General features: G+C 65.2%; 2 protein-coding genes across 3 annotated transcripts in view; both read right to left on the bottom strand.

Annotated features, from left to right (window-relative positions):
- Positions 1–8,319: 8,319 nt before the first annotated feature.
- Positions 8,320–12,141, bottom strand: FOXJ1 (forkhead box J1). The gene is made up of 3 exons (XM_070060270.1): positions 11,842–12,141; positions 10,741–11,364; positions 8,320–9,232 (listed from the first exon to the last, which is right to left on the bottom strand). Exons 1-3 carry the CDS (start codon positions 11,998–12,000, stop codon positions 8,465–8,467), a joined length of 1,551 nt encoding a protein of 516 aa, XP_069916371.1. The 5' UTR covers positions 12,001–12,141; the 3' UTR covers positions 8,320–8,464.
- Positions 12,142–12,955: 814 nt separating this feature from the next.
- RNF157 (ring finger protein 157) overlaps positions 12,956–15,233 on the bottom strand; it is an 81,367-nt gene continuing 79,089 nt past the window's right edge. For both annotated transcript variants that reach the window (XM_008250917.4, XM_017338920.3), the window contains one exon: positions 12,956–15,185. In XM_008250917.4, coding sequence (XP_008249139.3) covers positions 15,082–15,185 — 104 coding nt within the window. In that variant the 3' untranslated portion in view covers positions 12,956–15,081. The remainder of the gene's footprint in view (positions 15,186–15,233) is intronic.

Below are 15,233 nucleotides of genomic sequence, written 5' to 3'. Positions count from 1 at the left end.
GCGTGAACCAGTGAATGGCAGCTCTGTCTGTCTGTCTGTCTGTCTGTCTCTCGTTCTCTTTCTCTCCCTCTGGAGTGAAAAGAGCAAGGTGGCGGCTCAGATTTCAAAACCAATGCGGAGGGCAGGAAGCCCAGCAGGGAGTACAGGGTGTTCACTGCCGCGTATTAGAAATTCTAGAAGGAGGGCCGGCGCCGTGGCTCACGAGGCTAATCCTCCGCCTTGCGGCGCCGGCACACTGGGTTCTAGTCCCGGTCGGGGCACCAGATTCTGTCCCGGTTGCTCCTCTTCCAGGCCAGCTCTCTGCTGTGGCCCGGGAATGCAGTGGAGGATGGCCCAAGTGCTTGGGCCCTGCACCCCCTGGGAGACCAGGAGAAGCACCTGGCTCCTGCCTTCGGATCAGCGCGGTGTGCCAGCTGCAGCATGCCAGCCGTGGCGGCCATTGGAGGGTGAACCAACGGCAAAGGAAGACCTTTCTCTCTGTCTCTCTCTCTCTCACTGTCCACTCTGCCTGTCTAAAAATAAAAAATAAAATAAAATAAAATAAAAAAATTCTAGAAGGAGTGAAACTGACTGCGGGGACAGTGGCAGGGCAGCCGGGGAAGCACGGTGAGGGAACCTTCTGGGTCTTGCCGAGCCTTTGTCAGAACCGACTCGGCAGCGCCCCTAAGAGCTCTGCATTTAATTGGGTGTGAATTTTAAGTAAGAAGAAAAAAAATATTTATCTGGGGCACTTCAAAAAGACTGTGGAAAATGAAACAGTAAGCTTATGTTGATGCACCTATATTATCAGGATTTTTTTTTTTTTTTGACAGGCAGAGTGGACAGTGTGAGAGAGAGAGAGACAGAGAGAAAGGTCTTCCTTTTGCCGTTGATTCACCCTCCAATGGCCGCCGTGGCTGGCGCGCTGCGGCCGGCGCACCGCGCTGATCCGATGGCAGGAGCCAGGAGCCAGGTGCTTTTCCTGGTCTCCCATGGGGTGCAGGGCCCAAGCACCTGGGCCATCCTCCACTGCACTCCCTGGCCACAGCAGAGGGCTGGCCTGGAAGAGGGGCAACCGGGACAGAATCCGGTGCCCCAACCGGGACTAGAACCCGGTGTGCCGGCGCCACAGGCGGAGGATTAGCCTAGTGAGCCGCGGCGCCGGCTTTTTTTTTTTTTTTTTTTTTTTTTTTTTTTTTGACAGGCAGAGTGGACAGTGAGAGAGAGAGACAGAGAGAAAGGTCTTCCTTTGCCGTTGGTTTACCCTCCAATGGCCGAGAGCTGGCCTGGAAGAGGGGCAACCGGGACAGAATCCGGCGCCCCAACCGGGACTAGAACCCGGTGTGCCGGCGCCGCTAGGCGGAGGATTAGCCTAGTGAGCCGCGGCGCCGGCCTATTAGGATTTATTAGGGAGCGGGGGCTCCCAGCCGCTGGTTCACTCCCCCCATGGCCGTCAGGGCTGGGCTGGGCTGGACTGAGCCGGAAATGGGTCGCAGACGCCGTGGTGTCTGATGCTGGTGTCTTCACCCAGGCTGAACGCCGCCCGCAGCTTATCTTTGATTCCATTCCCACCAGCTTGTGGAGGGACCCGCTCAGCTGCCCAACGTGAGACCTAGTGACAAGGGTGCTTCAGACTTCACAGTGCACCCAGGCGCGCCCTTTCCAGGAGTGGAAGCCAGAGGGCCGGGGCGGAGGGCAGCCCTGAGGGTGGCCTGTCCCTCGGGGACCCTAACCTTGCTGCTTGCAAGCCTGCGCCTGCCGAAGCTGCTCCCGGAAGCCCGCACAGCCGGGTGCCCGCGGGAGCTGCGCCGAGGTCCCTGAGGGACCTTGCTTTTCTCACTGAGTCCCTGGTGCCTCTCCCGGCGGCGTTACAGTGTGGCCTTACCTCTTACCGATGGTGTGAAAAGGTGTTGGCAGAGAAGGGCGTGGCATTGATTAGCATCCCTGAGACATTTTGGAACAACTGTGACGCACTGGCCCCAAGGACACAGAAAATCAAAGAGACGGCCCAGAGGGAGGCGGTGGCACCTCCTCACGTCCTCAGAGCCTGCTTGCCTCTGCCGGGGGCGCCGAGGTCCACGCCGGACAAGCACGGGCTCCCTGACGATTTAACCAAAGCTTTCACCAAAGGGGACCGTGCAGGAGGCGGGAGGAAGGCTCCCTCCTCATCTTCTGTGGGGCAGCAGCGCTGTGTCCAGATCAGCCGAGAACCAGGGCTGGCTGAATTAATCCAATTAATCCGAATTAATGCAGACCCCAGCAGTGGCCAGAGCCGCTCCCCCTGCCTCCTTCCACGGCTCCCCCCTCTCCCCATCCCCAGGCACCTTCCGTGCACACCCTGCGGGGGGCGGGGCTACTCCTTCCCTGCAGGCACACCAGGGCCCGCCCATCCTGAGAAAGCATCCCCAGTCTGGCCCAGTGTGGGCAGGGCTCTGGTCCTCACCCCACGGCCGCGCTAAGGAAGCTGTTAAGGGCCTTCCAGGGCCTTCCTGGGCCAACGCCGGCTTCCTGTCGGCCCCTTGGCAGCAGCCCAGCACTGTGGACTCTCGCAGCAGGGTGATGGGCGGCACCTGCAGGGCGCAGGTGTGCAGGGGAAGGCCCCGCCCCCTCTGTACTCAGGCTCCCCACTGCTGGGGCTCTCCGCCCACCCCCTCTCTGTCGGGGGTCTCTGCTCGGCTGTCCTTACTGTGGCCCCTCTCCAAGAGGGTTCCTGCAGAGTCTGGTTTTAACCCTGGCGTTCTCTTGACTCCTCTTAGCCCTGATGGCGCTCCTTCAGGCTTCTTGGATCCACCTGCCATGATGTCTCCTCTGTACAGAGATAGGAGGGAGGGAGAGAGAGAGAGAGAGAGAGAGAGAGAGAGAGAGAGAGAGAGAGAGAGCCTATCTCCACTCAATCCAGGGCTCCCATGTGGGTGGCAGGGACCCGAGGGCTCGGGCCGTCACCTGCTTCCTGCACGGAATCGGGGCACGCGCATCCCACGCAGCGTCTTTGCTGTGTCAGCGTCTCCCCCGTCAACCTGGGGTGACCTCCACAGGACCTGTCAGAGCCACACCACCCCCGCCCCGAGCGGGCTCCACGTCCTTACCACACACCCGAGTCCGGTGAGCGCCTGCCCCTCCAGAGTGACCTCAAGTTTCCCAGAGTGCACTAGGTTCCGCCGCATTGTCAACCCCGCCTTTGCTTTCCCTCTTAGGCACAGACCCCTGCCCAAGTCCCACCCGAGGTCAGTGGTCAGCACAGGTCATCAGCCTGGAGGGGTCGGGGAGGGCAAGTCCAAGGTCAGGCCCAGGAGCCCTCTGCTCAGGACGTGGGTGCAGGGCCGGGAACCAGGGCTGTGCAAGACCACAGAGGTCCGTCCCTCCTCCACGGAGAATGGGTATCTGGTCACCCTGGGTCCACACCACGCGGAACCACATGTCCCAGTGGCTGTTCTGCCCCCTCCTGCCTGTCCTGCTCCGAATTCTTCCTTCCAAATTCTTCCCTGGGCCAGAGGGCGGTGGAGCCTTTGACCTTGAGGGTTTGGGTGGGGGCCGGGGTGGGCGTGGCCCCCTCTCTGGACCCATTTGGAGACAATCTCCAATTCTGCCCCCTTCCACTGGGACCCTCTCCATGAAACGCTCTTTCCAGTTAAAGCCACACATGTGGGGAGCCCAGGGGCTCGAACCCTGCTCAGCCCTCTTCCACCCCACTTCGCCTCCCTCGTGGGGCAGCACCGCTCCTGCCCCAGATGCCAGGGCCGACTTCGCAAGGCCTGGGTTAACCTTGAGTCCTCTCGGGCTCCTCCCAGGCCTTCCCCACAGGGCAGGACTCTGACCTTGTGAGGTCTGGGCACTTGGGGCCCCAGGAGCACCAGGCTCAGTGGCCCCAGGGACCAGAGACTACAGCTGAGCTCTGCAGGGTGCAAAGGGGTAGCAGGCCAGCTCCCAGAGCCTGTGGGGTCTGCGTGGGTGATACAGTGGTTGGGGGGGGTTCTCCAGTCCTGCCTGCCGGCTGGCTGTGGCCCTTCCTCCCAGGACAGACTGGAACCGGTGCCAGGGGACTTGGGGGCTGGGAGGAGCAGGTGAGAAGGAAGTCCTGCCCCCCTGCCAGGTGGCCCCCTCCCCTGCCTTCTGACCTGGCTCTCCCCTCCCCCACAGCCTCAGTGGGCATTCAAGGCCACGTGTCCCCTCTCATGGGGAAGCCACCTGTGTGCACAGGATCAACAATGGGCCTCTTCCTGGATTCCAGAACAGGGCGGCCTGGGCTGTCACTGACCGTCTCCCCGGGCCGGAGGTGCCCCCTCCCCAACCTCCACCCAGACTCCAGGGGCTTCAGCAAAGCCCCCGCCCAGGACCTGAGGCCCCCTTGGCCTTGACTCTCAAAGGCAGCTTGGCTGCTCCGCCTTCAGTGAGGGGCCGAGCAGCTCATTCGTTCATTCATTCCTTTGTTCTTTGATTCAACAACTGCTCTGCGGCCCCACCCTGCCTCTGCTCCCTCCCAAGCCCTACTCACAGCCACACCAGGTTTTACCAGGTGGTCAGAGCTCAGTGCCAGGTGGGGATGGGTGGGGCTTGATGCCGGAGGTGGGGCAGGGTCAGCCTCACACCTCAGTTTAATTTCCTGGACAAACAGCGAGTTGGGAGGGTGGCCGGCAGTGGCTGTGGCTTCAAAGGGCCCTGGGTCTGGGGGGCGGGTGGGAGGATGGACAAGGGGGCTGCAGCTTCCAACCCCTGCTGTTTCCTGTGGCTAGGGGCTCAGGGGAGCTGCTTCGTTCATGAGGGAGACAGGGTCTGCACTTGGACCCCCAGCTCCTACCCTTCCCGGGGCCGGCGGGCAAAGGAGGAGACGGGCGTGGGGGATGGGGTTGGCGTTGCTGTCCCCCTTCCGTTCTGGGCACCAGCCCACCTCTCACGGTCAGCTTCCAGGGGGGCCTCGCTCTCCGCTCATGCACACAGGGGAAGTTCAGGCCTTGGCACGCCTGTCTGTCCTGGTGGCGCTGACCTGTTTCACCTGGAAGCCACCAAGCCAGGGGACGCAGGTGTCCCTGGAGGAGGGCGGCCCCCCAGGGCTGCTGCACGCCTCTCAGCTCAGTGGCTAACACAGCCCCGCCTCCCAGAGCCCCCTCCCCTGCCCCAGGTGCGCCGCCTCCTCACACAGGAATGTCAGCAGGACCTGGGCTGCTCCCCGCCCATTGTTCCCAGTGCCCCACATCCTCACCAGGCAGGCCCAGGCCTGCCCACGGGCCGGTCCCTTGCCCCCCGCCGGAGTCCAAATACACCTGTTTGCCTTTGGCTCCCACCTTCCCGCACACCTCCCCCTCTGCCCTGGCCAGTCTGGGTCCAGGGTGTGTGTGTGTAGGAGGGGGGAGCGATTCCCGCTCCAGACCTAGCTCTGCTCTGCGGGGGGCCTGTGGGGGCGGGGATCCCCAGGGGACTTCCAGGCCACGGAACACCCGGAACACCCGCAGGTGGAAGGGATGTGCTTTGGCAGGCGGGGGAGGGGCAGCCCCCCAGGTCCCAGCTCTGGCCTTTCCCCTCCCCTCCCTCCTTCCCGCCGTCACAGTCCTGGTGTGTGCAGGGGCGGCAGGGAGTTAGGACCCAGAAGTGTGGTCCCTTGCAGGACCCCAGTGCTGGAGAGAGAAGTGGCTCAGGGGCCGCCCCTCCCAAGGGGGCTGTAGGGTAAACGAAAGGGTGGGGAGCCTGCTCGGAGAACTTGAACTCAGAGCACAGGGACAGCCACTCATCCTGTGACCCTGGCTGCGGTGTGTGGAGAGTGGTTCTGACGGCTGCACCGTTTGGTGGTAGCGAGGCGTCAGGGTACGGCTTCCTGTCAGCACAGAGCACACTGGGCTGTAACTGTGCTGAGTCCGCACACAAGTCTGAGGGCGGCGCGTGTCTTTTAAATAACAAGTGTGGGTCTGCAGTGCGGGCATCCCATATGGGCGCTGGTTCTAGTCCCGGCTGCTCCACTTCCGATCCAGCTCTCTGCTGTGGCCTGGGAAAGCAGTAGAAGATGGCCTAAGTCCTTGGGCCCCTGAACCCACATGGGAGACCCGGAGGAAGCTCCTGGCTCCTGGCTGTGGATTAGCTCATCTCTGGCCCTGTGGCCAATTGGGGAGTGAACCAACAGATGGAAGACCTCTCTCTCTGCCTCTCTGTTTCTCTCTGTGTAACTCTGACTTTCAGATAAATAAATAAATCTAAAAAAAAGATGTACTACAATGGGAAAAGTGATTAAAAAACTTACAAAAATAGTAATTGTGTCTCTGCCCCTCCCCCCACCCCGGCAGGGATGAGCAGACTGGCAACCCAGGCTCTGGCCCTCCACTGCCCTCAGGTTTGACTGCGCGTTAAAAGCCTCCGGGACCTTTAAAAAAAAAAAAAAAGCCACTGCCTGGGCCTCACCCCAGCGATTCCGCTCTGATCCGCCCAGGCGCAGCGGGGCTCCCCGCGGGCAGTTCTCCCTGCCCCTCTTCCCTCTAGCACAGGCCTGGGGTGGACAGTGACAAGATCCCGGGACTGGCGGAGCAGGACAGTGTCCGTGCCTCCCCCATTGCCGGGGTCTGTGGAGAGGAAGAGGCGGCGGGTGGGGAGGAGACGCCTGGGGGAAGGGTCTCACTCCGCATTGGGCAGCCCCTGCCTGCCGGCTTCTGGCCTCCCTAGGGCCCCAGCCCCGCCCTGCCGGCAGTGTGTGCGCCCTTCTAGAATATTTGGAATAATTAGCAAGTGAAAGCAGCAAGCTAGCGCGGGGGATGCCAAGTTGGCCTGGAGCCAGTCTTGAGGGCACTGGGAGAACAGGGTCCGTGGAAGCCGGCAGCACTGCTGGGACAGTGCCCACGTCTCTGCGCGTGCGTGTGTGTACATGCCGGCGCTGCTCGAGGGCTGGGCTGGGCACCAGCGAGGTGTGCCTGTGGGGCTGGACAGGGACGGGGGTGGGTGGGTGCCAGGCAGAGGCAGGGTGAGGGAAATGAGTGTCACCAGACATGCATGTCCTGTGCCTCGGTTTCCCCACCAGAACTCCTTTAGCCAGGTCCCTCATAGAGCGGACCTGCAGGTGGGGGGCAGGTGGGGGAGGCGGTTCTGAGCCCCCGCCCCAGCCTCTCCCTGCCTTGTCTTCCCAGGCCTGCCTTGGGCTGGTAAGCGACAGACACCAGGGTGGGACGCAGGGGCCCTCTGACCTCACTCCACACCCCTGCAGGACAGCACCGCAGGGGGAGGCACTGGAGAGAGTCCCAGGCCAGCCGGTACCGTGGGCGAGCCTGGGCAGGCCCTCTGGGTGGCTACACCCCCTGCCTTTGTCTCTGTTGCGCAGGGTGGTGGGTGCAGCTCTCCCCATTGCGTAGATGGGGTGCGAAGGCCTGGACCGCAGGTGCCTCCCAAGAGGCCCTCTCGGCCCCTCCTCCCTGGGGACAGTGAGGTCGTGGGGAGTTCACCAGCTCACTGTCCCCCACCTTCCTCGCTTGAGCGGTGAAGACAAGCCCCCCCATACCCCCCCCCCCAACTGGGCCATTTCCCAAAGGAAGCTGCGAGCAGAACCACTTTTGGAATTATTTTTAAATTTTATTTTTTAAAAAAAATTATCGTAAATAACTTTCCATGAAAAAAAGGTTAAATTGCCTCAGGGGGCAGGAGGGTGGATGTGGGACAAAGTCTGGGGGTCGGGGTGGAGCGAGACCCGCCCCCCCAAGCACAGGCAGGGCGTGGGGCTCCCCGTTCTGGTCCCAGTGGCTCCTGCACGCTCCAGACCCTCCCGGTTACGGTTACGCTACGGGCTACTCTCACTACATTAGTCTGTCGCCCCGGCTCAGCTCAGCTGCCCTGCCCCCACCCCATCCCCACCCCCCAACTCCCCCCTGCTCTCAGCCTCCAGTCCGGTCCCTCCAGGGAAGACCCCTCCCACCAGGGAAGACCCCAGAAGCCTTCTCGTCCCACCCTGCGCTCCTTCCCCCTCTCCGCCTGGTCCCCCAGTCCATCCTCTGCCGGCCCCACCCCAGCCAAGGCTGCCCTGGGGCCCCGGAGGCTCAGCCGGGAGAGGCCTCCGGGGGGTTAATTTGCCGTCACCTAATTAGCGTCTGTTGTACCTGGGAGCCTTCTCCAGCTAGAGACCTGGGGAAGCAGTAGGGAGCTGGAGAGGTGCAGCAGCCCAGGCTCTGGGGAGGGCCACGCTCTGTTCCTCCCCAGTGCTCAGGGCTCAGGACCCTCTTCAGCTGGTTGTGGGCGGGGGGGGGGGGGGTGGGGGGGAGACCCCCGTCAGAGCAACACTGTATACGGAGCGGGCTGGGGAGGGGAGGCGGCAGGTCTGGGCCCCCAGTTCTCTGCCTCCTGGGCGGGAGTCCCAGGGCAGCCCGGGCTGGTGGCGGTTTGGCCTCGTGGTAGGGCCAGCCTCGGGAGACCCCGGCCCCCCAGCCCCTGCCTAGGCACTGTGGCGTCCATGGGTCTGTGCTGGGGGGCGGCTCTGGGCCCTGACTTGGGCACTGTCCGGAGACGGGGCAGGGGGCCTGGCCTCTTACAAGAAGGCGCCCACGCTGGCCCAGTCCTGCAGGTCGGCGGCCAGCGTGGCGTCCCCAGCCTCGAAGAGGGGCTCTGGGGGCAGGCAGCCGCTGCCGCTCTCGTCCCACGGGTGCTGCAGGAAGGACGTGGCCAGGAAGGTCTCGTCGAAGTCCAGGCTGTTGGCAGCCTGCTCTGCCGGGGGCCCCCAGGGGGTGGGGCAGTCGATGTGGCGGCCGTGGACGGTGAGGTCCACGTCCCCGTGCGAGGCGGGGCTGAGTGGCGGGCTCAGCTCCAGGGCCTCCAGTGTGCCCAGCTCCCCGCCCAGAGTGCCCGCCTCGAAGATGGCTTCCCAGTCGAAGCTGCCCTTAAGGGGTTCCAGCTCGCCCTGCTCCTCCTGGGTCAGCAGCAGGGTGCTGGGGGCCCGCGGGACCTTGGCCACCCGCTTGGGCAGCGGCTGCTTGCGCTTGTGCCCGAGCCTACCCTCGCCCGCGCCCCAGCCCGCCTCCCCCGTGGCCTCCTCGAACTCCCGGAGCAGCTGCTGGGCCTCCGTGTTCACGGCCAGCGGCGCGGCCCAGGGGGCGGCGCCGGGCTCCTGCGAGGCCTGGCGGGCGAAGGCCGGGTGGATGTGGACCGGGGGCAGCCGCCGCTTCTTGAAGGCGCCGCTCAGCAGCCGCTCAGCGTACTGGGGGTCGATGCGCCAGAAGCCCCCCTTGCCCGGCTCGTCTTTCTCCCGGGGGACTTTGATAAAGCACTTGTTCAGAGACAGGTTGTGGCGGATCGAGTTCTGGGGACGGGAGAGAAGAGAGAGACGGCCGGTCAGTGGGGAGGGCTCCCGGGCCCCCCTGCGGCGCCCCCTCCCTGTGCTCCCCTCGCGGGAGGGGGCCGCGGACGCACGGGCAGCCTGGGGTTGAGTCGGGGGCTTTTGTTCTCTGTTGCCGGGATATCAGCCTACTCAGTCATCCGAGCTCTGAGCTGCCACCCCCTCGCCGGCCCTCCCTCCCTCACCCGGCCACTTGCGGCCTCTGGCCAAGGCCTGAGCTCCCCCAGGGCCTGGATGGCCATCTCCCTCTGCCTGGGCCTGGCTGGCTGCTGTGAAGTGAGTGTGGGTCGAGGAGGGGGCGGGGTGCCCAGGATGGGGTGTGAGTGTGTGCAGGGCAGGGGTCTGGTGACTGTGTTTGCTGAGCCGGCGGCTGGCCTGGGCCCTCACCCCCCACGCCATCTCCCACCCCAGGCTCGGTTGATCATTACCCAGCCAGGAGCGCAGGGCTCATTCCTGGGACCCGTCTACCAAAGCCCAGGAGTGGGTAGGGTGGGGGTGGGGTTCTCAGTCCCAAGGTCACAGCCGTCTGGAGCGGCCTGGGATGTGACAGCCCGGGCATCCTTAAGTCCTCCGTCTCCAACTTGCCCTTGATTGACAGCTGAGGACTCCTGGGGGCAACGCCTACCCAGCCTCAAGCCCAGCCTCCTCCGGCTTCGGCCGACTGTAGGGGGCTCAGTTTTGTCCAAACCACGCTGGGGGACAGGGGTCCTGGCTGGGGGTGGACAGTGGCCCCCAGCAAGGCTGGGGTGTTTACATGGCGGCCTGGGCCCCTTGGCTGCTCTGCGCCAGTTCTGGAGACTTGGAGCAAGCAGGCAGTAGGTAGGCAGAGCCCCTGTGGAAAGCACCTGGCTCAGGTAATTGTCCCCCTTGGGACGTCGGCTGAGAAAGGGGGGAGGGCGGGGAGGAGGCAGGAAACTGAGTTGGAGCTGGAGGGGGGGCTGGGACAGCGGCTTTGGAAGGCCCAGTCCCCCTCCCCTGCGACACAGCTGGCCCTCCCTGTGCCCCCAAAGCCATCAGCAAACAGGCGGGATGCAGAGCCTGGCAGGGGTGCCGGGCTCCAATTTCCGTTTCTGAGTGGCGGCCCCTACGAGCCGGTCTGCGCACAGCAGTGTCTAGGAATTCTAGAACTTGGGACAAGAATGTGCCCTCAGCCCATCACCCAGCCCCGGGGGCCTGTGTCCAGGCTCGGTCTAGCCTCGGTAGCTGGCTGGGCCTGCTGGACAGCTGACAAGCTCCTGCCCCTTGAGCCTCAACCTCTGTATTAACAACCCCCCCCCCCAACAATCCTGCTCCCTGGACATTCTCCCCTCCCCCACCAACGCCGCCCCCTGGAAGTCAAAGGAGGGGGCAGCTCCAAGAACTGGGCTCCTTCCAGGTCCTGCGTGGGCGACGGCTGCAGCCAGGGCCGCGGGCCTGGGATGCGAGTCCAGGGCGGCGTGGGGAGCCAGCGCCTCCGCCCGCGCCTCCCCTACCTGCCAGGTGGGGTCTGCGTGGCGGAAGTAGCAGAAGTTGTCGGTGATCCACTTGTAGATGGCCGACAGGGTGATCTTGGTGGCCTTGCTGGCCTGCATGGCCATGCAGATGAGCGTGGCGTACGAGTAGGGCGGCTTCACGTGCGGGTTGGTGGCGTAGTCCACGTCGTCGGGGGGCGGGGCCTGCAGCCCCGGGGGCGCGCTCCGCGGCGTGCACGACGCCGTGGGCTTGCCCGGCGTGTGCGGCTGCCCCAGGCAGGCGGGGTCGGCCGCGAGGGGGGACCCTGGCGCCGCCGAGCCTGGCACCTGGTGGTAGCCGTGGGGGTCGGTGCCCCCCGGAGGCAGGGCGGGGGCCTTGGCGTTGAGAATGGAGAATTCCTGCAGCCACTGGAGGCTGGTCAGGCTGTCATCCAGGGCGTCCGACTCCTCCAGGCCGCCCTCCGGCCCGGCCTCCTCCACCGGCCCTGCCCCCGGGAGGCGCAGCCAGCTCTCCGCCATGTCTGCGGGGGCGCTCCGAGGGGGCGGCCGGGGGAGGCCCGCCGCGTTCTCCGCTGCTCCGGCTCCCGTTACAGGGCCTCCATCCCGCGACCCGGGGGTCGCCTGCTCCGGACGCGTGTGTGGTGCCTGCGGGGACCGCGGTGGCAGCTGAGTGCCTTTCCCCCGCGCGCAGAGGGGCGGGTGGGCGTCAGCGGGACGATCCTCTACGATCGCCCTGGGTCCGACCCCCGCCGCCTCTGCCTTCCTGGTGTTATTGGCCAACGGAGGGAAGAGGGGTGAGGGCGTCTGGGGCGATCCCAGGAGCCCTCCGACCCCGCAACGATTGGAAAGGGGACGAGAGGTGGAGGGTGCGGGAGGGTGGGGGGCGAGTACCACGGGGCGGGGCGTGGAGGGGGTCTTCTGATGCTTGAAAAGCGCTGTTCGGGTGGGGGCTCCTGGGGAGGCAGTGGAAGGGACACAGGTGTGGGGCGGCGGGAGGCGAGTTTCCCCCAGGCTCCTCGGTTGTCAGTCCCCGGGCCCGCCGATTCCGTCGGGGAGGGCTGGGAGGGCTGCTGGGACCGACGCCTTCCCTGACCCTGGTCCCCAGCCCTCCCCGTCCCTTACCTGGCTCAGAGCGCAGCCCGGGCCAGAGGAAGGTTCTGGAAGAAGTTCCTCCCGCCCCCCGCGGCTCTCTGCCCCCAGCTGGAGGGCGCTGCCCGCGCCCCTCGCCGTCCCCCCGCCCGACGGCGCTTCTCTGAGTGCTTGCGGCTCCGGGACCGGCATTAAGTAGCGGCTCCAAAGGCTTCTCTCGCTGCCATGGCGACGCCCCGCCCCTGTAAACAGCTTCCGCCGCTGCCATTGGTCGGCACGTCTCCAAGGAGACCGCGGGCCCTCGCCGCTCTCTCTGGCGGCAACTCTCGTCGAACTCCCTCCTTCAGCCTGCCGCTCCCGCGCCACCCAGCCCCCTACCCGCCGCCGCGTCCGGCCCGGCGCGTTCCCGCCCGAGGGCCCCGCGCTGGGGTCGCAGAAGCGCGCGGCGGGCGGCTCCCGCGGAGGCCCCGGGACGAACCGCCGCCCCCGCCGGTCTGGGGCGCTCCTGGGCTCCGGGGCCGCATCCCCGGGGTGTCCGCCCCTCTGCTGGGCTGCGAGTGGCGCTTTCGCGTCTCTGCGGCCTCGTCCTTGTCCCCGGGTGTCCTCTCCGGTGCCCGCGGGCAGGGCTGACTCCGATGCCACCTGCCGCTTAGGTGCACAGAAACGGCCACACCGGTCGATCGCTCGCTCGCTCGCAGAGGCACCGGGGCTGGCCACTCGGCGGTGGCTCCCTCCGCACCGCGGTCCTCGGCACGCTGGCCGGAAGTTGATGCGGATGGCGCCCTGCCTGCTATCCGGGGAGCTGAGGGCGCAGGGAGGTGGAGGCATCCGGCAGTCGCGGACCTGCCGAGGCCTCCCGGTGGGGTCACCTGCCTCTTTACGCGACAGGGGCTGAAGGAAGGGCACTGGCGTCCCCCCACCCCGCCTCCCTCCTGTCACCGCCGTCCCCGCTCTTTAATTATTGAGGAGCTGGTGCTGGGAGTTCTCCGGTTTAAGGAGGCTGGGAGGCAGCTGCGGGGGCTGGGCCGGCGAGCTGCGGCGGGCGGGGGCGGGGGCGTGCATCTCCCACTCCAGGTCTTGGAATAAAAATACTAAACAGCGCTGGACGGAAGCTTTCACAAATAAGTCCACTTTCGGCTAGCGCCTCTTTTCCCTTGTAAACAGTTTTATTCGTTTTAAAGAACCATGCAGTGATCCATAAATATTGCATCCTGACGTCCCCACTGTGGCCTGCCCACGAGTTGTACCCCAGGGAGTGGGGGGAACACGACGGTTCGGTGTGCGGCCGGATGCCAACGCCAGGTGGTCAGCTTCTACCTCCCCAGGAGCCACCGCCTGAGTGTGTGGTGTGTGGGTCTGTGCCCCGGAGCTCTGACGGGATGGAACTGGGTACAGGGAAAGGCTGTGAGGAGCCAGGACCACCCAGCAGCCACCCGCGGCCGGAGAGCAAAGCCCCGGTGTGCCCGGGAAGGAGGCCGGGGCTCCAGAAGCCGCCCCTCTCCCCCCACCCCCAGCAAACTGCTGATGGCGTGGCTGTCTCCGGATGACAGCTGATCTGTCCCGGATCGGGGTGACGAGGACCAGCCCCCTTGGGTGGGCTCCATCTGCTCCCCAAGGGGCTCAGTGAGGGAGGGGAGAGGCGGGGACCGGCCTCTGTGAGAGCCTCTTCCCGGGAAGGGTCGGCACTCCCACCCTGCAGGAAGTGGCGAGGTGGGTGTCCTGGCCACCGTGGCTACTGTTTACCGAATCTCCAGCGTCTCAGCTCCTGCCCAGGCCTTCCAGGTAACACCACACAGTGACTGGTGCCTGCTGGGACAGGGGGTGCTCCGCATGCCGCCTCGGGCTCGGGCTCAGGGAAGCTCCCCGTTGTTGGGGCTTCTGGGCCTCAGACCTCAAGGACATCAGGGACTGGGGTTATTGCTCAATGACACTGGCCTACAGCTCACGTAGGAGGGGCCGCAAGAACAGACGCTGGGGGAAGGGACGGGAGGACGTCGGTGCAGTCTCCACAGCAGAGTCCATTGCTGGACCTCAGGCCCCACCGGCCACGCCCTGGAGGGGACAACAGCCCTGCCTCCCCCAGGACAGGACTCCCGTCACAGCCCCTGTATCCTGGCCTCTGCAGCCACACAGGAGGTGCAGGGGACTCCTTGGGTGCCTTTTTGAGGCCTGGGAAAGCTCCCCAGAGTGGGCACAGTGGGCACAGCCCACGGCTCCCTTATGCCCCATTCTCACAGGTAACCGCTGTTTCTAACTCTGCTTCCCAAATAGTCTTAGCCCCGCCCCCCGCCCCGCCCAATCACCTTTTCCAAAAGCCAGTGGACAATGCCTCTGGCCAAGGCCACGTGAAGCCCACTGCTAACCCTGGCATTGGGAAGGAGTAACTCCCAGCCACTGCCTGCCCAGCCTTGGCAGGTGTGGCTTCTGTGTGGGCAGGGCCTGAAGTCCTCACTGGCCTCTGGACGGGTCTGCCTCCCCTCACCTATCCAGCTTACTACATCTGGGAGGCAGCAGAGGATGGGGGTGGGTGGTGGGCTGGGGCCCTGCCGCTGGTCCCTGCCTGCTGCCTGGACTTGGCTCTGTGGTCAACGTTGCTTCCTCAGGGGTCCTGGGCGCACTTGAGCACCACGGGTCTACCCCTCCCCTGGCTTGGATTTCTTCAGCTGTTACAAAGGGGTGGAGGCGGGGGCTGCGGGGAAGGTGAAATACGACAACACGGCAGTGCCAGCAGCACCTGGACGTGGACGTGGTCAGGGAGCGCTTCCTGAAAGGTCACCTTCGGCCCGGGTCCCGGGAGTTCCCCATGGCACCTGCTCCAGGGAACTCGTCCGTGTGGGTGACCAGCCTAACCGGGGAGTCTCGGGCACACAAGGCACAGGACACCAGCTCTGCCGCCAGAAGGGAGCTGGCTTTGCAACCACCCTCCTGTCTCCCTCGTCCGATGTTCTGGAGGGGAACCACGGGAGCCAGCCCAGGTGGGCTAGGGTGGGTGTGCTGCAGGGCCACCTGTGACAGCAGCCCAAACCCAGTGCCATGGGTCTGCCCACTACGGAGGAGGAAGATGCACAGAAAGCAACCAGCTGTGACCCCCAGCCCCACCCCAGGTCAAGACCCCACAGAAACACGGGGGCCTCTGCAGAGGGTCTTGAGAGCAGGAGGGAGTCCGGCCGCAGGAGGCGGGGTTGGGGGAGCAGGCTGGGCACGAGGCGCGGCTCCGGTGAGGATGGATGGATGTGAGGGCGGAGTGCAGCCTGGGTGCTGGGGCCGGGGCGCTCAGACAGCCAGCGGGCCCCACACGCAGGGCCTGTCCTCGGGGTCCTCCAGGCGCCGGCGCTGGGTGTTCCGCCCTCTGACAGCGTTATCAGCTTGCCAGGCACCTGGAGGGGGGAAGATGAAGGTTACGGGAGCCAGGCCTGGGCCAAGAG

Source organism: Oryctolagus cuniculus, chromosome 17 (genome assembly GCF_964237555.1).
Source record: "Oryctolagus cuniculus chromosome 17, mOryCun1.1, whole genome shotgun sequence".
NCBI lineage: Eukaryota > Metazoa > Chordata > Mammalia > Lagomorpha > Leporidae > Oryctolagus > Oryctolagus cuniculus.
Note: the sequence above shows the minus strand (reverse complement) of the source record. Positions and strands in the feature narration are given on the sequence as shown.